At 38.5% G+C, this 25,527-nt stretch overlaps 1 protein-coding gene across 2 annotated transcripts in view; it reads left to right on the top strand.

Moving 5' to 3' along the window:
- The window catches only part of TENT4A (terminal nucleotidyltransferase 4A), a 57,365-nt gene extending 33,482 nt beyond the window's left edge, over positions 1 to 23,883 (top strand). The window contains exons 11-12 of one of the 2 annotated variants that reach the window (XM_030445961.1): positions 10,068 to 10,226; positions 21,660 to 23,883. In XM_030445961.1, the coding sequence (XP_030301821.1) occupies positions 10,068 to 10,226; positions 21,660 to 21,839 (339 nt within the window). In that variant the 3' untranslated portion in view covers positions 21,840 to 23,883. The remainder of the gene's footprint in view (positions 1 to 10,067; positions 10,227 to 21,659) is intronic. The other variant, XM_030445960.1, reaches the window with a different exon arrangement.
- The last annotated feature ends 1,644 nt before the right edge of the window (positions 23,884 to 25,527 follow it).

Genomic DNA, 25,527 nt, shown 5'->3' with positions numbered 1-25,527 from the left:
CAGTGTAATGGGTGGTGAGTGGATATGACCTCCCTGCAGTACCTTTTTACCTGATGTTGAAGAGCAAACTTTATTGCTTGATGCCAGAGAAATGAACAAAAAGTTAAAAAGAAGCTCTCAACAAGAAAGACCTGCAGTCAATTTGGGCATCCACAAAGTGAATGGAAATGCAACCCTTTTTAACAAAATAAAGAGCCTTATACCCATATGATTGTGGCAGATGCTAGTTTAAGCCCCAGTCATTTATTTACGTTATGCCCTTAGTTGACTGCCAGCCTCTTAATTTCGAATGGAATGGCAGATTTCTGACAAATAACTGAAATAATCCTACTGGCAGTTGGATATGTGAGCATGAGCAAGTTCTGGTTTATCAGTCCTTAGCTGCATTTGATTCAGGAAGAGAAGCCTACTCTTCTGCAGCCAAAGAGGCTGTCTGTTGCATGATCTGGCATAATACTGTGCACAGTTCCAGCAAAGGAACATCTAGCATGTGTGACAGCTGATTTGTGCCAAAACTTCTGGTGTGATGCACTGAACTTTGGTACCAGCTTCAGAAAAGGGGGTTATGAATATGGTGCATCTCATGGATGCAGCATTACATGGAGTGTTAGCTCTGACTTGGGGAAGGATTATTCTTCCAGAATGATTTTGTACTCATTTAAAGCTGAATCTTTTGAACTTCTCTGATACTGAGGATTGAAAACAAGTTAGTCTATAAAGAAAATGCAGGAGATGGGGCGGTCCTAGACTGACAGATTTCTGATCTCTTCCCAATAATTAAGGTTTTATTAGCAAAATAATCATCCCTGTGATATTAATGTTATCTTCAAGGTCTGTTTCTGGTGATGTCTATTGCTTGACTGCAGAATATCATCTGTGTATCAACTACAAGATCCTAGCTGTCAAATTATAGAGACTTGAGAGTGCATTTACTTTTCAGTGTACTGCTAAAATTTCAGTGGTAATAGTGATCAGCTGCATCTTGACCTTCCTATTGCCTACCACTAGAATAGAAGTCAATTTACCTATGTGAGGAAGAGGACGTAGGCTTGCGACTTTACTTGGTCATATTGCCCCTCTCTGAACTTCATAGAATCTTCTTAGGTGGAAAAGACCTTTAAGATCATCCGGTCCAACTGGTAACCTAGCACTGCCAAGTCCACCACTAAACCATTTCCCTAAGCACCACATCTACTTGTCAACACAAGGTCAAATATTGCAGCCATCCACTCTAGCTCAGAGGTAGCTGTGTTCTAAAGACATCACCTCACTGTACTCCAGCCATGAGTCGGGAGACTTTACAATTCATAGTATGTATGTATATAGATGTATATTGCAATATGGGCAATATATGCAAAATATACAAACATTATCAAAGCAGTGCAGTGTTACTCATTCGCATCCTGGAATTTTTATTCAACCCTGTAATTTAATAGTTGGCTGTTAGCAGGAAGTAGTTTAGTTGATTGTAATACATTGTGCTGTATAGTTTTTAAAAACTTGCTTTCTTGAAGTTCTGGCAGCACTACAGATTTTGTCTTGTATTCTGTAAATGTGGTTCAGCAGATGAATAGACAGGGACAAAGCTTCTGGTGTTTTGGACTAATGGACACTTCACAGTTAGCAATAGTTATAGATTTGTTCCAGTCGCAGCAGAACAGGTGTCAGAACAATAAAAAAGGACAGTTATTTTTGTAGACCAGATTGCATAAATCAGAGCTAACATTTAAAAGTCAGCCTCTCAGGTTTTTGTATGTATTTGGAGAAATGGAAGGGTGGAAATCTAAGAGTTTAAAGTCACTGCTGTGAGTTCTTTCCATTCCTGTAATTGCATTCCGTGCTTTGAAGGCCATACGGGTGGTAGTCTCTGGAAGATGAGAACATGTGTACCACTGAGGAACAAGAGAACTGACTCCATCAAGGGCAGCCTTCTCCTTCCCTGTATGTTTTAGATTTATATGCTTTTCCAAAGTAAATTTCCTCAAATTCAGAAGCCAGTTCATCTCTGTAGGTCCAGGACTAGCATGTGGGGCAACACACTTCTGGGCTGCTGTCTACACAGCCCAACCCAAGAACCGGATCTAATTAGATTAAATTACAATTTGTAAATAAAATGTACTTTTATGGATTTTCCAAGGCAGTAAAGCTATTTACAAAATCCCCTATACTTGCCCTGTCTGATGAAATTCTAGTTGTGCTGCCTTTCTAAGTGTTCTAGCAAACAGCGAAATTTTAGTCACAAAAAGCTTTTGTAAAGATGTGTAGATTTTGGATCAGAGACTGTGTAGAAGAGAAATCTGCCTTTGGGGACCACTGGTACTGAGTGAAAGAGCTGTACAGTTCATGGGTTTGTTTTACTATACTGTACATGTAAATGCAGAACTCAGTCTCTCTCACTGGCATCTCCAATGTAATTCTTTGCAAAATACTGAATACTAAAGTTTGTGCCTTACTACCTCAGTTCTGCCAAGAACAGCAGCAAACTGAAGAACACATGGAAATATGCCTATGGATACAAGGAATCTGATTGCCAGAACTAACTTCTACATATTTTTTCTGGATTGTCTTAATTATCAGTCTGATCTATAGGTCTTTTGTCAATGAAGTGTTCAGCTGTGCAGGTCTTTAAAATACCATATACTGTCCTGACAAAGGGGTAGTATGTATTCTTCACATACTCAGACTGGTAAGTTGCAAAATACTGTGCAAATGTTGAAGTGAATAATGAAAGGTGCTTTGCAATAAAGAAACTGAAGAAATGTGAGGCTTTTGTCTGCGGGAGCAAAAGTGAAGCTGTTCCACAACAGAAAATAAACTTCTGGCATTAGGAAATCTCAGCTTAGCCTTCATATTGACTTAAGTGATTCTTATGAAAATCTGAGACCAGATGGAATGAGCTGTGTTCTCCTCCAGCTTTCTGCTTGTTTTGGCAGATGTCAATCTGAGAACACAAGCACTGACCAAATTATTCTTGGAAACACCTTTTTTTCCTGGGTATTTTTTGTTCTGGACCTGCACCCTGTAACTTATGACTTGGTTTTCTTGTGCTTGAGCATTGTAGGAAGCTGCTTTTTAACAGCTCCGAAAGTCCTAGAGTAGTGCAGGAGAATATCTGCTGCCTAATAACAGTCTCTGCCAAGTAAAAAATTAGTCCTAGATATGTTTTTGCTGTCTGGTTTTGGTCTGGTATAATTCCTCATACCAAGTGTGCTCTGCAGTTTTGATTCTGTTATCGCTAAAAAAGCATTGCATTTTATGACAGTGATAATTGCATATAAGTAATAGAATGGTTCTAAGGGAAGTCTTAAAGCTTGTTTGTTGTTACCTGGTAGATGTATAATCTCATTCGCTCCAGCAGAGAATCTCAAAGCTGTCTGTTAGAAGTTTGGATCTAAGAAATCTCATACACCTTATCTCAGTGTTTCTGGTGATAATGTTCTTTGGGCTTCTAGGACAAAATTATTTTGTGAAGAGTTCTAGCTTCTCAAGACCATGCCATCATGGCAAGGTGTTTGAAGTTTCAGTGAACAAAATACCTGTGTAGTCTAGCTTGGGGGAGAACAGAATCCTTGCCTCTATTTAACTTTTTAGTATATACAATGTGTTCTTTCAGACTGTTCTTACAATCTTAGCTGTAGCCCTTGCTGCTCAACTTCATAACAACATTCTGTCAAATGTGCTTGGTTTGCCCACCCTTCTGCCCCCATCAGCTATGGGGTATGCTGAGTGATATCTGAAGTGTTTGGTAGAATGTCTTTTTAACTATCTTCAGGTATTAAATATTCAGTACTTTGATCAGCTGTATACGTTGAAGGAGGTAGGGTACAACTATAGGACTCATTGTTCATATTATTCTGCCACATATGTGCAAGATCGATGCCAATTTGGAACTGTTTACTTGCTCTGCAATAATTGTGGCTTAGTAATTAACCTCAGCACACTTAATGAAGTAGTCTATCTACCTTCCTTTCTGTTAGTCAAAGACTGCAAATTTCAGCTTAATAACAGAGACTGTTGTGCTTCCCAATTCACAGATGAGGTGATAGAGTGTATGATGTATCTTGTCCTGATAAATGTTGCTTTTTTAAAGGCAAATTCATGCAGGTTTAAGGCATGTGCTTCTCTACGCTAGAGGAACACATATTTCAGAATAGTTACTGTAATAGCTCTTGTAGTCTTGTTAAAAACTATGATTAATTTGTAGAGTTCCAGTTGAAATGGTGTCTGTTAGGAGAGGGGGGCCCATCAAAATTTTCAGTCTGAGAACAAGAGCTACACAGATTTTCTTCCTTCTTTCTATATGCCTAAATCTTCTCATGTCCTAACCAAAGTAACAATTCAAATATGTGATAGTTGATTGTCTTTTGCTAGAAGAATGCAGATTCTATCTTATTTTTCCCCTTCCTGAACAAATAGAGGCACGTGCTCTCAAAAGTAGGCTCATTAATCTTTAGGCTTTAAAGAAAGTGTAAGTGCTGACTTGCAACCAGATTGTCTCCAAATAAAGCAATGGACAGTCCTGAGTGTGCAAATACAGGCAGCCTGATGTTACCAGGGATGTTGGGCATGCAAGAGTTTAGGCCCCAGGTCCTTTAAAACTTGGGGTTTTTTCCCCCCCCCTATTTTTCTGTGCAGATTACCGACAGTTTCTGTAGACCAGAGTGGAACAATTTTTTTCCTCTTTCACCATGTAGTCCCACATTTCTTTTGTTATCCTATGTCTTGGACCATGTGCTGTTTTATAGTCTCATGCTCTCCTTCAGTTCTTCTCAGTTCCTTGAGCAGACTTTTATCTATATCCACTTGAAGTAAGAATAAATTTCTGCAAAGCTGCAGGAGGCACCATTTTGAACTCTGTTTAATAATAAGTTATTCTAGGCATTAGAGAGTACAGAGCAAATATTCCCAGCCCACAGTCAGGTCTGCTAGGCTTTAATGAGGTGAAGTTAAAGGGGTACTGTGCTTTTATTTCATCTTGAGAGATACTAATTAGATTACTTGTTTAGTTATCTTTGTGTAAAATGAACACTAATGCTTTTGGAGGATTTTTCAGTTTGCTTATGTTTGATGTATTTCTTCTTCCACCTTTCCCTTCCTGTAAGCACAAGGATCAAGATATTTTTCTTTTATAACACAATAGACCTAAAGATACAAAAATCAACATTGTCTTACCTGAGACTGTTTTGTATAGTTTATTGGCTGGCAAATGGAAATGGTGCAACTGTATTGATGAAAATTCTCTATCCTTTAACCTTCTATACAAGTAGAAATTTTATTTCAAGTCTAGTTGAAGTTATGGCTCCATCTACCAAAATGGGAAATGGCACAAGCTGATGTAGAAGAAATGAGATGAGGGGGATGTAATCCATGAGATCACCCTGGAAACATGTTGCTTTATTGAACAGAGTTAAGTACACTGGGGCTAAAGCTATTCAAGTAGGAGCATGCTTTGGAAGCTCTGCTCTTGTATATGGCCCCAAACTATGAATGCCTCAAGTTTTCTGCTGTTGGTTTATATTTGAAGGTTTGACACTTTCACTAAGCTAATCCAGTAGCTATGTTTTTGCCAGGGATGTTTCTGTTCAGTAGCTATTCCTGCTTTTCTGCACTGGTGTCCACCTAGTCCTGTAGTGAGCAGATTCAGGTGGAGAAGATAGTTAAAAAGGAGATTACTGTTCCTAGGATTCACCTCTGCCAATTGGCTCAATGTCAAATGTTAATTCAGGTATAATGGAGATGGCCAGAATGGGAAAAGAGGCAAAAGGAGTAAGCAGTTAGCTGATAAATAATTTTAATTATAAGAAGGGACATGAAAAAATCTATGGAGTGTGAAGTGTTAATTATAAACATCGATTTCCTCATTATTTTCAGTTCTTTGCTTTCAAAGATGTAACTCAGTTTTTACTGAAGTTGTTTTGTGTACTCTCACAGCTTCCAGCTCCTGAATATTGTGGCAAAGAGAACAAAGTATGTTTAATTAGATAAATTTGAGGATGAAAACAATAAGAATCCTTTGCCAAGACACCTGTATTTTGTTATTGGGAGGTGCAGAATGGGGTGTAAATCTGTCACATCAGCAGTAAACTTGCATTCTATTGTTTAAGTTTGCTTTTCTGAATACTGACTTCTAAAGTAGTTGTACTCTTTTACCACTGGGCCAAGACTTTGTAAGAGTGTGATGGTGAATTAATCATCTTAGGCCACTCCACTTAAAAAAAACCACACAACTGTCTTGGAAATTCAAAGCTCTAATAGAGTAGCTATTGTTAGTCAATTGAAACATCTCAACTGACTACATCATGAAACAGCAGAAGGCACCACTTTTTCATGCATTTAGGATCATGGGAAGGAAGCTTATAATTGACTGAAATGAGTGGAAGCTGAACTGTTGTCTTGATGGATGAATGTATCAGTATATTTACCTTTGTATCTTAAGCCTTGAGTTACTAGTGGAATTGAAATAAGCTCTTATGGGCAGGCCTAGTTAGTAAGGAGCTTCTGGTGGGTAAATACAGTCTTGCTGATCAGGTCCTGGGACTTTTTATAATGACAAATGAACTATTCAGAACAGTAGGGGATTTTTTTCCTCATGTCAGGAAGAAAAGTTGGAGTGTAAGATTGCTTTAGCTCTTACTCTTTCACATGACTGCAGTGAATTCACTGTTTGTGTCTAGGCAGAAGGCTAGGGAAATCCATTTCTCAAGCAAAATTTGCAGTTAGCTGAGAGTTCATCAGGAACACCTGAGTTTCTGGGTCTCTTCAATACTTTAGCTTTCCAACATTAAAGTAAACTGAACACTCCTCAGCAAAAAAGGCTGTGAATAATACAAATCTTCTTTCCAAGTACTCAGTCCTTACTCTGGAAGTTGAAACTGGTTTAAACAATATGTTTTAAAATGGAAATTTCTCAGGAGGATAAACCTGTATCTGGCAGGCTCTCCTTGTTGCCAAAACCATCTCATTAGAAGATGTTTTTCATGTAGAATGAGGGACTTTATAATTGACATTTATAGTATCCTTGTTGAAGGATCAGGATCATCTGAGATCGTCTTGGCTTTTAGTACAGTCATTTCAGTTTTATCCCTGGATTACTTGCTAAAATCAGTTGAGAGATCTTACCCTTTTATTTTAATTCATTATTATGATGTGACCTCAGCCCTAAGCCTAGTAAGGGACAGAACTTTTGTATTCTAGACATGAATCTAAAGTCTGAGTATCATTACCTGTATACATTTACTTATTCATCATTCTTCTGAGCTTCTATAATGCTTCAGGTTTGCACGTTACACATAAGACTCCTGTCTATGAGACCAAGTAAGACTTAATCCCTCAGTGTAGGCTGTACTTCTGGAAAATTAGTTTTGTTCACTTTGGGCTCAATTTTCTGATCACTGAGGTTAACCTTTCAGTTTGAGGAAGAAAGGATTTTGGTGCTTCTAAGAAGTCAGTGTATCAACTGCATCCAGCAATCCCAGATTGACTTAAGCGGGAGATAATTTATTCATATGATATGTGTAACAAATAGACTTGAGGTGGAAGAACATACCTGTTACAAATTAAAATAAAGCAGCACAAGCTGCTTTGTGCTGAAAATTATCTAGTGTCAGTTAAACCATCTGACTCCCTTTTCTCTTCCATCTGCTACTGCTTACATATTGGAGTTAACTTCTTGTTGCACAACACACTTTAGAAGTCTTATAAATGGGAAATGTCCCATTTGAGTTAGATATGTGAATCTTCAAGGGGTCTAGTTGTATCTAAGTGGAAGAGAAAGGGGAGATTCTTTGAGATTCTACTCTTTCATCAGATTTGTGAAGGCTGCATCACCATTGGGCTGCAACCATTGGGTAGACAGTAAGATTCCCTTTTCCCTCCATCTACCTGCTCGTGGTTACTTGTATGTTTAAAAGTTCTCTGCACAAACATGACTATCCCCACTTTATTTTCCCTCTTTTTTTAAGCTTCTTAGAAATTCCACGACCAATTTCCTTAGACCAGTGTCTAGGGAAACTTAAGCTTAGAAATCCAAGTTCTTATCCCTGTACCTGTCTACCACCTACTTAGTAAGAACATACCAGCTTCATCTCTGTATTGACATTAACCAGTGGCCTTTGTTGCATGGGGTTGGGAAAAGGAGGAAAATGCCATCTCACCTGGGCATGCACATGCATGCAACCTAGGTTTTTTTGATTGCAGCTACAGCATGTAGTTATCTACTGTGAATGTATTTATTAAATGGTAAACATCTGGTATCATAAGACGTAAACTTCTGCACAGATTCTTGGAACCAATATGGCCTGTCAGTAGTGAATTCATGATGCAAGTATCTGAAACTACTCCACAAAGGCATACTCTGGATTTTACCACTAGCTGACGTAGTAGGAGAAAGGATTCTTTCTTTCTAGAACTTATTTTTCAGTAAGCACAACTTTATGTGGAACAATAAAGTGATCTTTTGAATAGATAATTTTCCTGAGGGCTATTTCTACTGTGGTTATGCATTTCAGCTGGGATGCAAGTTTTGCTATCTAGTAATTCATTGCTTGGGCTGCTCAGTATTCATGATTATCTCTTCTTAATGACCTTCTCCTTTCCTCAGGAAAAGCTTTAAAATACTACCTTGTTTCTGTTCTTGAAAATATTTTCCTAGACAGCCTATTCTCTATCCAAAGACTCTGAAGCAAAGCCAGCTGAGAGCAAGTAATAGTACTGGTGGTCTATTTAAAGTTTACTTGGGTTAAGTGTTTTACTTCCAGGCAGTTAATCTTTAAAGAAAGAGCAAGAGAACATTTCAGAAATGACTTTAACAGTAAAAATCCTTGATAGTCTGAGCCAATGATGTTTTTTTAATTGGGAAACCCCTAAACTACTAATTGGCCAAGATCTATCTCTTGCAAAACTTAAAGCCAGATGGATGGGAATTGAAAAAAGCACCAGCGATTTGCAACAAAGAATAGGTTTTTTTCCCCATTATTTTCAAGTTCAGAATATTTTGTAATTAAAGGTAAGAGCAGTAATTAAGGTAAAGAACAGCAGTAAAATGTAGGGAAAGCTGCTTACCTGTTGCCATTTTATTATGGCTGAAAAATAAGTTTCACAAGATCTGTGTTTGAAGTTGTTTTGAAAGGTTCTAGCTTGCTTTTCAGTTTTCTCAACTTAGAAAATAGTTGGTCATTTAAAAATTGAGGCAGTCAGTTGGGTGTTTTCAGACCAGTAATTCCTTTAAACCTCTGTGTCTGTTCTTGCCTGCTTGCTTACATCTGAAGTGCTCCAGGCACACAGTGTTCTACTTTTGATGCACCTGTACTTGCTGTTGGTGAGGCTGTAAGGAGGAATAGTAATTGGTAGTATTAGTTCCATTACAGTTTGGGTTTTGTTGGTGGTTTTTTTTGGTTTTTTTTCCTATCTCTGTAATCTTACATCCGTCCTGCTTCCCCTGGAGAACTCTCTCTCAGCTTTCCAATGGAAAGCCAGGGGAATAGAGCTCTTAACCAGCAGTGAAATGGGTGATTGGTGTGCATGTACTGGTCTTGACTGGCAGACCGTCTCCTTGTTTCTTGGTAGGTGGAGCCCTAACTTTGCTGTTGCTGGGTAGAATGGGAGAAGACTGTAACAATTACAGTGAGTAACTTTGCCATACAGATAAGTATAATCCAGAGCACTGTTGAGAGGATTGGTTCTTTCATGACACCTAAAATTCTAGACCATGTATCACTAATAGTATCATTGCTCTTGTTTTTTGTTTTTTTTTTCCTTAGTTTTAGTTTCCATCTTTTAATTTGAATTTGCTAGAGATACAAGTACAGCTTTAGGTTCTGCTGAAAGGAACTGCTCTGTGATTGTCATAGCCCTGTTGGCATTGCCTCCTTGATGCAGGTTCAATTACACTTTTGCTAGCTGTGTAAAATAAACATAGTACTGGCTTGTATTTCATTTTTCTACCACTAGAAAAAAAAATTACAGTGCTCAAATGAGTTAATATTTGGGTGCATTTTCACATGCATAGCCTGTGTATACTGTACTTTCTGTAAAGTTGCTTTTCTTTTCCCCTTTTTCTCTGCCAAAAGGATTCTGATACACCACCTTGCACAGCTCCTAGTGTTTACCAGTTCAGTCTGCAAGCACCGACTCAGCTTATGTCCAGTTTACCACCCACATTGCCCATGCCAAGTGGTAAACCCCAATCTGCGCCTACGACAACCTTGATAATGGCCACCAGTCATCAGGTATGAGCCAGCTAAATGGAGCCACTTTTTCCATGAGAAATTGATCAAATCAGAAGCATAGATCATTTGCGCTGTGCTCTCTCAGTCTAGAAACCTCTGAAAATAACCTTCATGTAGCATGTGCCAAACTTCATGCGATCATCAAAGTACTTACCTGCCATGTCAGAAGCGTGGGGACAAGAATGGGTGGGAAAGGGTTCACTGTTTGATGTGCAACCAGATCTGAATATAAGAGCCCTTCCACAGCACACTGACATTTAGCAGTGAGTTGAAGGGAGGGTGTCACATGTCTAACTCCTTGTTATTTGAAACTCCTGGTGCCTAACCAGTGGGATTTTTGCAAATCTCAAGACTGTTAAACTCCCTATTCTTAAAAGCAGGAACTTCATGTAGGTGGTGTATCTGGTTTTTTGTATCTGAAGAAATAATACTGACCTGTCTGTGCTTGTTTAGTTGTCTTGACTTATTAGAACAGAGCTGACTCCACTTGTCACTTTCTGTAGTACATTTTAAAGAACAGGAAATAAATCATGGTGTGTGCCACAGTTCTTACCAATATATTGTGTGCTTAAATGTGCTGAGAAACAGGGAAACTAGTGAACTAGGGCTAAGTATTTTAGCTAATGCATCCATTATAGTACAAGGAATGGAAAAGTGCTGGTTTTCTTACAGCCTCAGTGCCTCTATCTGTAGGAAAATAAATCTTCAGCCTTCGTTATTAAAACTATTGTTCAAAACATCTGCCTTACATGGGCTTTAATGCAGGTTGTGTTGTATGTTGCCTATGATAACAAATTAATGAGCTGGTTTCTTTGAAACCTCATTTTGGTCAGGTTCTTACAGTATTTTCCTTCTTCTCTCAGTCTTGCTAGCATAGATCTTGAGAATCTAGGGCCAAGATACTTTTGATCTAATGACCTTGTCTTTTTTAAATTTGATTCAGCACTTGCTTGACATTTTGAGCTTGACACAAGATGCATTCATTGCTTCATTTTCTACTCTGAAATTGTTCAAGTAGTTTGCAGTCACAGAATAGTTGAGGTTGGAGGAGGAGGCCTCTGAAAGTCATCCAGTCAGACTCTCTTGCCCAAAACAGGGTTACTACAGCAGGTTACTGAAAGCCTTATCCAGTCAGTGTTTGAGGTAACTTCAAGGATAAAAACTCCCCAGCCACTCGGAGCAACTTCCAGTAAAACAATTTTCCCCTAGATTTAAATGGTGCTTTCTGTATTTCAGCTTGCATTCATTTCTTCTTGTCCTTTTGCTGGAGACCAATGAGAAGAGTCTGACTCCATCTTCTTTACCCTCTCATTAGTTAGAACCATCAATAAGGTCTTTACCAAGCTCTCTCTTCTTGAGATGAAACATTTCAAGCTCTGCCATCCCTTCCTTGTATGTCAAATGTTTTGGTCCCTTATTTATCTTTGTGGACCTTCATTGAACTCTTTTTTATGTATGTGTCTGTTACTGGAGGGCCCAAACCTGGCTCTGGCACTCCGTAGGTGTCTTCACAGGTCCTGATCACAGGGGAAATTACCATCTTCACATTAGAGATACTCTTTCTAATGTAGCACAAGGTGCTGTTGGACTTGCTCAGTGCAAAGGATCTTTGCTGGCTCATGTTCAACTTGCCCACTGGAAATCCCTTATTGTTTTATGCCAACCTACTTTCCAGCTGGTCAGTGCCCAGTGTGTATTGGCATGTGGGATTATTCGTTCCCAAGGGCAGAGTTTAGCCTTTCCCTTTTGCAAACTTTGAGATTCCTGTCAGTTCATTTCTCAGCCTGACAAGGTCCCTCTTTATGGCAGCTTGGCCATTTTATTTATCAGCCACTCCTTCAAATTTTGTATATCTGCAACCTCTAATGAGGGACACTCACACCCACCATCCAGGTCATTAACAAAGATGTGAACTTCTTAGTATTGGCCCTGGTTTTAGCTCTTGGGATATACCACTAGTGGCTGACCTCCAGCTTTTTGCTACTGATCAAATTACTTAGAGCCTGACCTGTAAGGGATTATTTACATTCAATCTATATATCTAGAGATGGTAAAGGCTATTTACTATGGAATTAAAAAAACCCCCCACAACATATAGTGCTTTAACCATTGACACTTTTAGATGAATAATGAAGAAATTTCATCTGGACAGTGTTTTCAGTGTTAAGTAATATCAGCATTGTGTTGGGGTGTTTTATAGCTTGAGGTCCAAATTCTTCATAGTAACTACAGTAGTGCTTGTTTAGGCACTCCACTGTAACATTTTTCACCCACTTTTTCATTTAGAACAGGCTACTTTACCTTTGCATGCTGCAGGTGTTCTACTGTTTCCTTGCAAGCAGGTTAACATGGAAGGGGCACCATCTTTCAAAGCTGATATCACATGCTCTTCCCAGCTACCTCAGCAATCCTCATTTACCAAGCCCCACTTGAATCTCAAGGAATGTGTTTTGTTTTCATCTCTGAAGTGACTACACAGATTCCTCCCTGCTGCTTCTTCCCTTTACCTGTCCTTCTTCCACTGCTCAGTCTTTTCTGAGTAAGTGTATCTGGACAGGTGTTTTCTGTGAGAAGCTGTATATTCCTATTTAGTGACTGCAATTGACATGCTAGTATACAGTCTGAAACTATTGAAATTTGTTTAAAATAAAACTTAAGAGCTATTTTAAGTTAAACTTCATATAGAATACAAACTTGCTCCAGTTTATTCTTTTCCTTAACACTGTTTTTCTGTACTCTTGAGCTTAACTTCATCAAAACTGCACACAGGAAATTACAATTTTGAGACATGCAGTTGTTAGTACAAAAGTTGGCATCTGGAGTTTTTGCCACAGTTGTGAAGAGGCAATGTGCTGCGTGAATTTTGGATGTCTGTTGGAATTTTGAAACCTGGAAAACAACTGCTTTGTAGCACTTTTTCTGGCTTTCTGTTACTTAGCTGCCCTTTCCAGTGCTTGTTAACTGTTTTTCAGTAGTTTGTACAATTCTGCTACACTTAAAGTTAGGACTTTTTCTGTGACTTTTGCTTGATTCATGTTAAATCAGAGGAATTTCTTATCTGCAGTTTAGAAATGGCATAATGGTTTTTCTGCATGGAATTTACCAAAAGCTTAATTATTATGGAAAGGAAATTCTTTATTTTGGTACAGATTATGGCCAAGTCAGAAATGGGAAATGAAATAATTGATATGTCTCCTTTCCATTTGCATTTTCTGGGAGCATGACTGAACTAAATTAAGCTAATGGCTTTCTCACTTTGAGTAACTTGGACACCATGCTAGTTTATAGTTTCTAATGGGCACATTTTACTAGCTCAGAGGACTCCTTGAACAAGTGCAAGCCTTTTTCTTAACAGCAAGTATTGTTTTGTAAAAAAGTGGCTTTTTGTTAAAAAGAAAAGGATTGAAAGGGATTAATTTATCTGCATGGTGTCTTCAGCCTTTTCCCTGACAACTTTCTCTGCCTCATTTCAGCTTGGAAGCTCTACTACCCTCAAAAGCAGGAGGTGCCAAAGTCAAGAGCACAAACTGTATTTTGAACAATTTGAGTCCGCCTAGGCAAATTTGCCATTAGAGCTTCCTGATACTTTCTTTTTTGAAACAGCTTTGGTGCAATTACTAGTTCTATTTACATACTGTATAATTAATTGGAGAATGTCCAGGTAGTTCAGGGACTAATTAAACTCCTGGTACAGATCTGTATGCTTTTTTTGATCATCATCATCGTTGTTTGTCCATGGTAATAATTCTTCTACTTCGCTGACAAGCAATTTGAAATTTCACTTGGGAGGGCAGAACAGCTTCTGAACCAGTGCTGCCCACTGGAGGAAGCAGAAAACCAGATACTGGCATGCATGTCTAGCTGAACAGAGGGGTGGAAGTTGCTTAGTGACTTCCCCTGGAGAAGAAAGGACTACTGTCTTTGTTATTTTGGGATGAAATACGTTCAGTTTGTCCTTCCTTGGGTTGCTGGTTACTGAGTGGCAATAGAAGACAGAATTAACATCATATTAGGTGAGAAAACCTCTTACTTTTAAAGCTGCATTTTTTTTTTTCCTGAAGAATGGTCCTTTTGATTTAAAGGTGTGTAAAACAACTAAGCACCAGTCCTCCTCCTGCTCTGGTTTTCAGTGTGTCTAAGAAAGCATCCACTGAAGATCCTTTAGATGAATGGTGTCTGGTCATGATTATGTTGATTGAAAATTTCATAGCACCATTCACTTGATCAGTTGTGAAGCATAGGAGGCAGCTAGGAAATGGAACTCTAATGTCAGCAATGAAATACCACAGTCTAAATAATTATTAAAAGAACTTACAGAAGTAGCTTGTTTTTCAGTCTCTCTTGTGTTGTGTATAATGCTAGGCACTTCAATTTATGAATTGCGTTTTTATATTGCTTTACAGGCACTTTACTGGCTAAAATACTCCACTTCGGATTTTTCTCTTGTCCAGAACAATTGTTAATGGTGTTGGTCTGTCTCACTGGTAGTGTTGATAGCTCTAAGTATCTCTTCTAGAGATAGATGACTCAAAAGTTAGCAGCATTGGAAGCAAGCCCAACATTGGTCAGGGCCTTGAGTCAAAAATGTGTTTCTTTTCAGTGAATGCAAGCAGTTAAATGTTACTCACTTGGGTGAAAGATTTGTAAAGATATATTTTAAGTCATGCCAAGGCAGAACTCTAGTCCACTTCAAGTTTTAATGATAATTCAGGTGTCATCAATTTAGTCATATACACAGACATGCTGATAGTGTGATCCTTCAGATTTTTTAGTGTGTGAACTTCAATTTAGAAGTGACCTAGTTTGTTTCTTCAATGGCATTAAGGTTTCTAGGTACTAGAGGTTTCTTCAGTCAACCAAATAGCATTTTTCTTATTTTATTTAGAGCTGCCTTATTTAGAGAGGAATACTTTTTCTGTGTCCATGCGCTTGCCTTAGGTAGAGGAAGGGAATACTATTGTATAATTAAGAAGTTGTTTTGATTCTAAATGTCAGACTTTCATCTTCTGTGTGTGAGAGAATGTTGTTTTTATTTAATACATGCAAAATCAGGAAAAGATTGATACTTTATTTCCTCTCCTAAAGAACGGAGAGAACAATAATCATCTGGGCAGTTTTTGTGGTGGCACCTTTCCCATGTGGAAACTGATGCAGAGCATCAGCAACTTGACTAGACCATGGATAACACAGTCTGTCTCTACTTCCAATAGAAGGGTGGGTTAAATGGTCTCCATGTAAACCTCAAACCTTGCTGTTTATATGGCTATATCAAAGTCTCCGGACACCTTAATTGTTTCTTCCCAAGTGCTTTTTAAGTTGCAGAAAAGACATGAAGTCTAAATAGTAGATTCTAGGAAGATAAATCCACCATAAATAAAAGATAGGCTTATGGAAATGTAGAACCTAATTTTTGTTTGCTTTGTACACTTTTATATTCCAATGTCACAGTAATCAGATTGTTGCTTCCAAACTGAGATAAGTTTGCATATTCACATATTCATTTCCTCTACTGACTTTCACATGTACTGTATTGATATCAGCTCATCATTTGGAAAATGGTTTTGGGTCTGGTCATTGTAAAAATATGCTTTCATTCTAAATAGAAAAGTGGGAAATCTCAGGTAAGATTTCACGTAAAGGTCTAAAATTGTCATCTTTATGCAAGGAAAGCTATTATCTCTCATGCTCCTTATTGACAGCTATGCAGATAACACTTTCATGGCTTGTGTCACAACAATATCAAAGCTGCGGTATGAATTCTGTCATCTGATATTTTTTTTTTACTCCGTCCCCTCATTTTTGAAATTTGACTGGTGACAAGATCAAAAATGGTATTTCTTTCATGTGTTAGATTCTACTTTCTTTACCATAAGGTAGTTCAAAGTATGATCAGACTGTGATGTTAGTCTCCACTGTAAGTCACTCATTCTGAAGACCAGACCTCCGATCTCTCTACTACTGATTATCTAGTCCCCCAGACTTATTAGTTGCCTAACCCTTTATTAAAGGTGAAGATAACCAAAAGCTTCTGTTTGTTACAGAATACTGGCAAAACTACCACACTAAAATATGAAGGACTGATATAATCTGCTCCCTTATGTCTTTACTTTTCAGTTCTCTAGTGTCAGAAGATAAGAAACATCTAATACTTTTCTTGCTTTTGAGTTCTTTATAGTTTTAGTGTTGCTTTTTTCTTTGCTGCTATCACAGCTGATTGCATAAATTGCTGTTTTCTTGTTCTCATGAGAGAAGAAATGGGTTTTAAAAAAATCTGTTCAGGGCTTAGGACCCTTTTCAGTAGTAGCTGAAAGTAAACAGTAGGTCCAAACAAGAGGCCCAAAATGAGGGTGAGGGTAAGCATCTTTGATGTATCGCAACTGCTTTGGGCCTTATTTGCCCAGATAGCCAGTTCTAAGTAGCTTGAGTAAGATAATATAAGTAAGCTTGGTTTTGCTTAAAAATCTAAACCACTTCTAAATTTTACCAGTTAAGTGTATGTTTGGGTAGCTCATGGAAATACCTTGTAGAATCTGCTTAGCTAATTTAAAATAATGAGGCCAGGTTTAACCTTTACCTAATACTTGACTGATTGTCCAGTTGTGACTATAAACTAGGTCATTGCCCATTGTTTCTCTGCAAAGTTGTGTATTTCTTTTATAAGAAATTAAACTTTGCTTACATACAAGATGCATTTTTTTAGTGTATTTCCAAATGTTCTTAAGCTCAGAAAGTGGGAAAATGAACACAAGTCTCTCAAAGTAGGATGAGAAATTAAAATGAACTTCGAAATATTTTGAAATGTTTTATGGATGTGTACCAAGTTATTTAAGGGGATACTTAAAATGTTAATGGTTCAGTAAAGTTTTTCTGGATACTGTTCTGTAATGTTTCACATGGAGTGATTTTAAGTGTATGAGTTTGATTAAAATTCCAATCAGCTGCAGACTAGATTCAGTCATGGCCATTAATCCTGTAGCCTAACCACAAAGCAGTAAACAGGTGTACTTTCTAAACCATCGTATGTAGTTTTTTACAGTAAATTTGCCAGTATTTGAGGATAAAAGTTTATAGTATGTAATTTTCCACCAGATTTCTGTTGTTTGGGATAAAGGCTAGGAACATCCTAACTTTTTTTTAACCTGGTATCTGATGCAGAGTTCCACACACCACACTCCTCTCCTCCTTGCACTGCCTTATCTTCAGTGCAATTTTTGAGTTTTTGCCACAGATCTAGCAGCTTCTGTGTGTACAGGATCAAATTCAACAGGCATGTGAAAAACAAAGAACTGTCAAACAACTAGTTCTGTCACCCAGTTATTGAATCAATAGTCCTAGGATGGGAGAGGAGATTATTCTGTCAAGAGAAACAGATCTAAAGAAGTTAAAACATCTAAACCAAAGTTTTATTGGTTTTATCACCGATGAAGGGCTTTCTTCATTTATCTGATCTCTTTCCAGCCATCATCTCCTTACTGACATGCCATTTCTCAGTGACTGTGGAAGTTCTAAGCATGTGAACATCCATAAGTGTGTGGAAAAGAAAAAGCTGTTTCATATAGCCTCTCAGGATTTCTGAAAGACATGAAGTAAATTCCTTTTATAGAAGATTCTGAAAGAAACTAAGTGAAAGATGTGTGTCCTCTCATAAACAATTGATGAGTTAGAAGATCATGGAATCATAGAAAGTTAGGGCTTGGAAGGGACCTTGAATGAGCATGGAGTCCAAGCCCCCTGCCCGAGCAGGGTCACCTACAGGAGGTCACACAGGAATGCATCCAGATGGGTTTTGAATGTCTCCAGGGAAGGAGACTCCACAACCTCCCTGGGCGGCCTGTGCCAGTGCTCTGTCATCCTCACAGTGAAAAAATTCTTCCTAATATTTACATGGAATCCCCTGTGCTCCAGTTTACAACCACTACCCCTTGCCCTGTTGTTGGTCACCCCTGAGAAGAGCTTGACTCCATCCTCCTGGCACTCACCCCTTACATATTTATAAATATTGATGAGGTAACCCCTCATTCTCCTCTCTTCCAAACTGAAGAGCCCCAGCTCCCTCATCCTTTCCTCTTAAGGAAGATGTTCCACTCTCTTAATTATCTTGATCACTTTGTTCTGGACTCTTTCAAGCACTTCCCTGTCCTTCTTGAACTGAGGGGCCCAGAACTGGACACAATATTCCAGATGTGGCCTCACCAGGGCAGAGTGGAGGGTGAAGATGACTTTCTCAACTTACTAACCACCCCCCTTCCAATGCACCCCAGGATGCCATTGGCCTTCTTAGCCACAAGGGCACATTGCTGGCTCATGGTCGTCCTTCTATCCACCAACACCTCCAGGTCCTTTCACCAACTCTCCAACAGCTCAGTCCCCAACCTATACTGGTATCTGGGGTTGTTCTTTCCCAGGTGCAAGGCTTTACACTTGGCCTTGTAATACATTAAATTTCTCCCTGCCCAACTCTCCAGTCTGTCTGGGTCCCTCTGAATGGCAGCACAGCCTTCTGGGGTGTCAGCCACTCCATCCAGGTTTGTATCATCAGCAAACTTGTTGATAGTGCACTCTATTCCCTCATCCAAGTCATCAGTATACTGAATAGTAGTGGTCCCAGTACTGACCCTTGAGGGACTCCACTAGAAACAGACTTCCAACTAGACTCCATCCCATTGACTACAACTCTCTGGCTTCTATCCTTCAACCAGCAGCCCATCCACCTCACAATGAAGTGATATTTCTCATCACAAGATGAGAAACAAAGATTCAAGTTTCATAGTAAATGCAGTTCACCAGGAAAACCCTTTAGGAATTTGTGCTGGGCTTCAAGCTGCGAAGGGGTGCAGAAGGACCTTTCAGGGCCATCAGGAAGGAGAGAAGTCTGTCAAATTTTGTAGAGCCTGGTAGGCCCTTAGTTGACAGCTTCTTGCAATTATGAGATCTTAACATTTTTGCAGAAAACTACTTGGATAATACTTTCTGGCTTTCCTCCTGAGAATTGAGTGTCAAACCAATTTCAGACATTTTTAGGAATAAAGAGCAGAAATAAAAACATCATGCATATTCCCCATTGTGAACAGCAAGTACAATTTTGCCTCCTACATCAGAAGAAAGTTATAATACAAATGAAGAATAGGGAAGGCTGTTAAGAGTGGTCAAACAAAGGGAGTGGCTTCTGTTTGAAAAATTAATGATTCTTTAACCTGGAGAAGAAGAAAATGAGGAAGTATATAATCTAGGTCTGGGTAGTTGTCAGCAGTATGTGGAAAAGTCAGAGGAGAATGACAAGAAATTAACTTCCAAGAACTGAAAAACCATCAACTAGTAGATTAAAATTAAACATGATGCTCATCTAAGATGTGGAATGCCATAGTGCTGGATGCTTAGAAACTCCTGGCTTCAAAAATCTGAACAAACTGGTGAGCAATATCTACTTCACAACTAGCGAGTATAAAGGCATCTCCTCTCATTTGAAGAGGTGCTTAAACTTTGTTAAGCACCTGCAAAGTGCAAAATGCTCGATAACAAGCTAGAGATCACTTTCTGGTTTACTTATTAATCATTTGGAAATGTGAATGCCTTATGAACAAACCAGGATTATAAATTCTTTTACTATACAGGCAAATAGGCTTAATTGTCATACATGTTGGGGTGCTTATCTCATTTTGGGGTGACCTACATCCTGTCCCCAATATTTTTGTGCTGAATTTTCAAACTGAGGGTGAAATTGCCAGATTTTCTACACATTCAGCTGAGACTATGTGTGCTTCTTGGTCAGTTTTGTTCTTGTTTTACAGCAGCAAAACTAAAGTTTTCCTGTCTTTTTTTTTTTTTTCCCCCCCACCTCCCCTGGCATATTTTGACCTTGCTGTAGATGCTTAATTGTCTGCATATGTAATTGTCAAGTGTGAGTCAAGTATGTATACTTAGCCAACTGGAAAACTTTGCTGCATTAGAATGACAACATATGTTTGTTTGAAGGACCACTTGGCAAAAATACAAATACATTTTAATTTTTTTTGTTTCATGTTGTTGACTTTCATAAATCAGTTACTCAGAGATGTTTTAGCAACATACGTCAATAAAGAGAGTTTGGGCAGCTCTGCCTCTTAAGGTGTGGCATCATTTTCAACTTCCATGCCCTTTTTCTGTTTGTCCTTGAGTATTTTACCATTAGTAGTCTGAGGATAGCACTTAACTATGTCTATACTGGGAATCTAGAAATTGCATGTTGATGGGTGATTAGGTTGCTGTAGGACACACTTAAAGTCTAAGGGTTTTTTACCACCTTGCAGTGTGTTACTCAATGCCAGTCTTCACCAGTTTGTTCTTCAGCATGCTCAGTGTCTCATCTAATTATAATTCAACTGTAAAATGTTACTCCTGGAATTATGCCTTCAATAACTGCTTTGGGTTTGTGCATACAATTGTAATGGTGGCTTGATGTTCTCATATTTCTTTCTAATCCAGACTTCTTTGGAAATATAGATTAGTAAAAGAGCTTCAGATACTTTATTCTAAGTAGTTGCCTCAAGCAACTTTGTGATGTTACTGTTTAGCCACTTATGGTAGACAAAATGATGTAAAAGGCAGTTAGTTGTCTGTAAGTTATTGCTGTCAGACTTCAGAAAAGATTGCTTGCATTGAAGTTATGGGTATTTGAGGTGTCTGTTTCAATTTCATCTTTTGAAACTTGTACCTACACATTAAATCCACCTACTGTATGCCCTTAAGTGGTAGGGATTCCCGTACTATCATATGGTGAGTTAGATTTACTCAGGCTACGACTAAACCCTTTTGGTAGTTTCTGTTGCAAATTATTGGACGTTCCCCTCAAAGAAAGTGTCATGCTATGTTTGTTATAATTGTTTTGCCTTTGGTCTGGCTGTGAGGTATGGTCTAGGAGCCATATAGCGCTATGATGAAACCAGTAGGATTTACAAGCTCCTTACAAGCAGCCATAGCTAGCTTGCCTGTGGCTGACTGAGACTGTGGGTGGGCTTGTGCCGTGTCTCAGCTCATGATCACACCCTTATATTTCTCCACGATGTTTCTGAAAGTCTTAAGTGTCTCACTTGGTCACGCTCTTGATAAGTTCCTCTAAAATAGACGTGACACTATTAGAATTTAATGTGGAAGGTCTCTTTTTTTAAGCATTGTGCATAGTGAATGTGTTTCATATTGAGATACAAGGGTTTTAATTAAGGATGCTTTGAAACCTACACCATTTCATTTGTAGGACATAAACTTCATAAAACACTTGTTAAGCTGTTAGTGCCATTGGACTTGCACAGCTAAAATTTTAGACAAGCATGAAAAGACCAGGTGCTTCAAGCAGTGTTCCGTGTGAATGACTTGTGTGTGAGGAAATACCACTGGTAATACATGCTTTGTTTCAGTTGTTGGTATGCCTGAACTGAGTGATTATCTTGTGTTTTTTAGCAGCACAGTGGGATGAAGTTTTCCATGAAAGGAGCTCATAACCAAGGCAACGGCTACAGCCCGGTCAGCAGTGGAGGCATGAGACAACCAATTGGTAACAGAGGACACCATCAGTACAATCGTAATATATGGAGAAGAAAAAAACACAGAGAGTGTTTGCCTATTAGTCTGAGCAGATAATGGCAGATGCCAAAATGACCTTCCCTGTTCAGACAAACTGAGTGCTACTCGACTTGAGGGATGGAGACCAGCGTTCAGCACATAGTTTTACTGGTGTTGCCAAATATCTGCAGCTGACTTCTTTGCATGTTTCTTTGTGTGGTGGTTCAGTCCATCTTCAAGAAGTAGTTGTGCTTATCTGTGAAGCCTTATTAAATGTGGAAGTTTGTTTTCTGCCTTCCCACACTGGTTCATACAGTGCCGAAGCAGCTCTGACAATAGAACTGCAAGGACATCTCAAAATGCTGTGGCTTTTTTGCTGTGGCTACATCCGTTCCTTTGTGGGTTCCGTTTTCTTTTATTTCAGAAGTGAAGGAAACTTCAGCCCCTCGGAATTATTTTTTTTTTTTGCAGCAAATCAAGTTGGGAATCCATAAAAGTAAAATTGCTGCTCTCCTGTTTTTGTTTCAAAGTTCAGAATTTTTTGCTCTGTAAATATTGGAAGTATAATTTGTGCAATAACTTGGAATTTTTAATTTAATTTCATATTGTCACATAAGTTATATTTAAGGGGAAGAGGTTTTTTAATTTACAGATCCTTTCCCAGGTTGCATTATCTAAGTTGGGTTCATAGTTTTGGCAGGTTGTCTGAGCAGTGTTACAAATATGACATTTGGTAATATTTGAGGCTTCTCGATTCACAATGAAAGTGCGATTTGGCTTACGGTTTTAAGAAGGTATTAAGCTCCAAAGCATTTTGACCCTGTGTTTTTTAGCTCATTGTCTGGCCTCTATCAGTCGTCTTGCTCTAAACAATGAGTTTTAATTTTATTCCTTTAACGAGAAAACAGATCCAGCATTTGTAGTACCAGAAGTGAAACTTTTGAGAGGCAGGGGAAAAAGGTTGGTTCAGGTCCTGATAGGAAATCAAAAAAGCTGTGAACTACATGCTTGGTGTTTTAGTAACGTAACCTGTTAATGTTTGGGTTCAAACAACATTATTAAACAGAGGTACCCGGCTTAAGGAATGTGGAGAAAGGAAATATGTTGATTCCATTAAGGAATCTGTATAGCAGTATGCATTAGTTCTGTTAAGAGCAAATATATAAAAAGTACTTCAGCTGCTCTAAGCATTACAAGAAGTATCTTTTAATGTATTGCAGGAGAGCACAGCCCAGTGTTGTACACAGTATGAGTGGCTGGCACTTAATTTACAGATGCATACAGGTATACTATGCAAGTGTGTATTGCCATGACAGACACTGTCTTAACTTTTTGAAAAATGTACATCCTGCCTAACCCTGAGTTTTTAACGCACCACAGTTGTCCTGGGAGTGGGTCACATCTCATGCCCTCTGACTTCTCGTTTCTTTTAATGAGAGTTCTTAAGCTATACAGAAAACTACAGGTGAGTCCAGTAGCAGAGAAAGCTGAAGAATCCTGTTACCAGGACATCTATATTGTGTACAGGTATAGACGGTTTTAGAACTGATATCTGAACATTAAAATGAGGTCTGAAGCATGAAGCTTTTTAATATGCTGTATGCCTTTGAAGCAGAAGTAGTTTGTTATTACTGAATTTGTCAAACAAACAGGTCCTTAAGGGGAGAGAGGGCAACATTCCAAAGTAGAGTAGCGCATATCTGTTTGCAAAAAGTTTGTCTTAATGCTCCAGACTCATCACAATTGAGGAAAAAAAAGTTTTAAAAATTGTGAGCTGATTCATAAATAATATCTAAGGGCTGTTACATGAGCCTGTACTGCTTAGTCTTCACACACTAGCAATATTGAGCATAACTACATTAAAGAGCCTTCAAGGGCTTTAGTTGGTGTCTTATACTAGCGTCCATTTTAAAGCAAAACTCATTTGAAAAGTGGTATCATGTAACATTTCAGTCATGGTGAACCAAATAAATTGGCCTGGCTATCACTGTGGTTATGTGCTACAGGTTTAAAAAAACCCATGTTTAAATTTTTTGTGTGGACAACTATGTGGAAGCTAAAATTGACATATTTTTATGTAAAGTTTTCTATTCTTTGATTTTTAATAAACTTTGGAGACCAGTCACTCTTCTGTACATTTTTATGAGAAATTTAATGAAGTAATATTTGACATTATCCATTTGTTTGACATGATTTGAACATCTGCATTAAATGGTTCATGATGAACACATCCAGAAGGAACTTGGAAGATGGATGCCCTCTACAGATGTTTGTGTTGTCTTTACAAAAGGAATAATGAACATGACTGTTGGTTTTGTAGCTATGGACTTGATCCCTTGATAATGAGAGAGTAAAGGAGCTGTAGGTATTTCCCAATAATAATATTCTTACAAGAGGAGATTATAGGGCACCTTAACTCTCCATATATTTTTTTTCCTCCCTTCCTTTTAAAAACTTTGTCCAGTTTTCAGTTTCCTCAAATATTAAGCTTTTGTTTTATTGACTTCTGTCACCCATCTGAGAGAACTCTGGAATGTCAAGGACTGAAATTTAAAATTTCAGAAATGTAGTGTTTGGAAGAAACTTGTGTAAATACATAAATTCCAAGAAAGGCAACTGAAGTATTTTAAATCAACAGTAATGTTGGGCTAGGGCTTTAAATTCAGAGAGGTCTGTGGTACTTGGTAAGTGTCAAAGAATATCCACTGGAGAAAAATAGAGGTGGTAGGATGGGAAAATAATAAGCACCCAGTAATCAGTAGGATAATAATTCTTTTTCTCCCCAGATGTTAGCTGTTGGCACACAGCTGGCAGAGTGATACATAATCTCTGCATACACAGACTGCAGTTTTCCTGGGCTCCACCTTTTCCCTGTCCAGATGATGCCTTTGCTTTATTCTTCTTACAGATTCTGCCCAGTATTTCTCTTTGTTAGCAGTCTCCTTTTAATTCATTAGGGGCCTCACTTTAATTCATTAGGAGTTCCTTTGAACCCATGTTCTCTGATGATAATCTCAGATATCTACCTGATCTGTTTTCTGGCCCTGCTGTTTTGTACACTACTCATAGATAAAATTAGTCATGGACTTCAGATGTGGGAGAGAGTGGCAATTGAATGAATGAACAGGACCCACAGAGCACATTCTAGAAAGAAGTCAGTTGCTGTCTGTTGCTGTTTCCAATAGATGTCAGTGCTGGTGTTACCCTGGACTTTTCCTGTAGCTCCATTCCCCTCATGCAGTGGGACAGGGCAAGAAGGCAGGAATGGTTTCTGGGTCAGCAAGTGTTTCTTTCCATGGGAACATCTGTGGGACAGCATCTTGACAATGGGGTAGCAACAGGCTGGCAAAGAGTTGTCTTGAAATACTGTATAACTTCAAGCATTATGATCTCTCTCTATATATATTTTGGGGGAGTGGGGGGCAAAAAAGAAATTGGGAATGCTAACAGGCAACAGATAACTCAGTGTGTGTGTGTGTGTGTGTGTGTGTGTGTGTGTGTGAGTGGGTGGATGTGTTAGCTTCTCTCCAGGTTGACAAGTCTTCTACTTGCTGGATGATGCCACTTTAGTCTGGTTATAAATTAAATAATTCCTGAATTGAATCAAAGTTATGTCCTAAATTCTTCAGTGAAGAGACCTGACAGAGCCATTGATTTGGTATCTGAGCATGTCTTGCACTTCTGCACATGAACTGCTTTAGTTGAGACTTGGAGGTTCTGGAAAATACATGTGGTGCCAATAAGAAGAATTTGGGAAAGTGGCCTT

The sequence above is a fragment of the Calypte anna genome, chromosome 2 (assembly GCF_003957555.1).
Source record: "Calypte anna isolate BGI_N300 chromosome 2, bCalAnn1_v1.p, whole genome shotgun sequence".
NCBI classification, from domain to species: Eukaryota; Metazoa; Chordata; class Aves; order Apodiformes; family Trochilidae; genus Calypte; species Calypte anna.
Note: the sequence above shows the minus strand (reverse complement) of the source record. Positions and strands in the feature narration are given on the sequence as shown.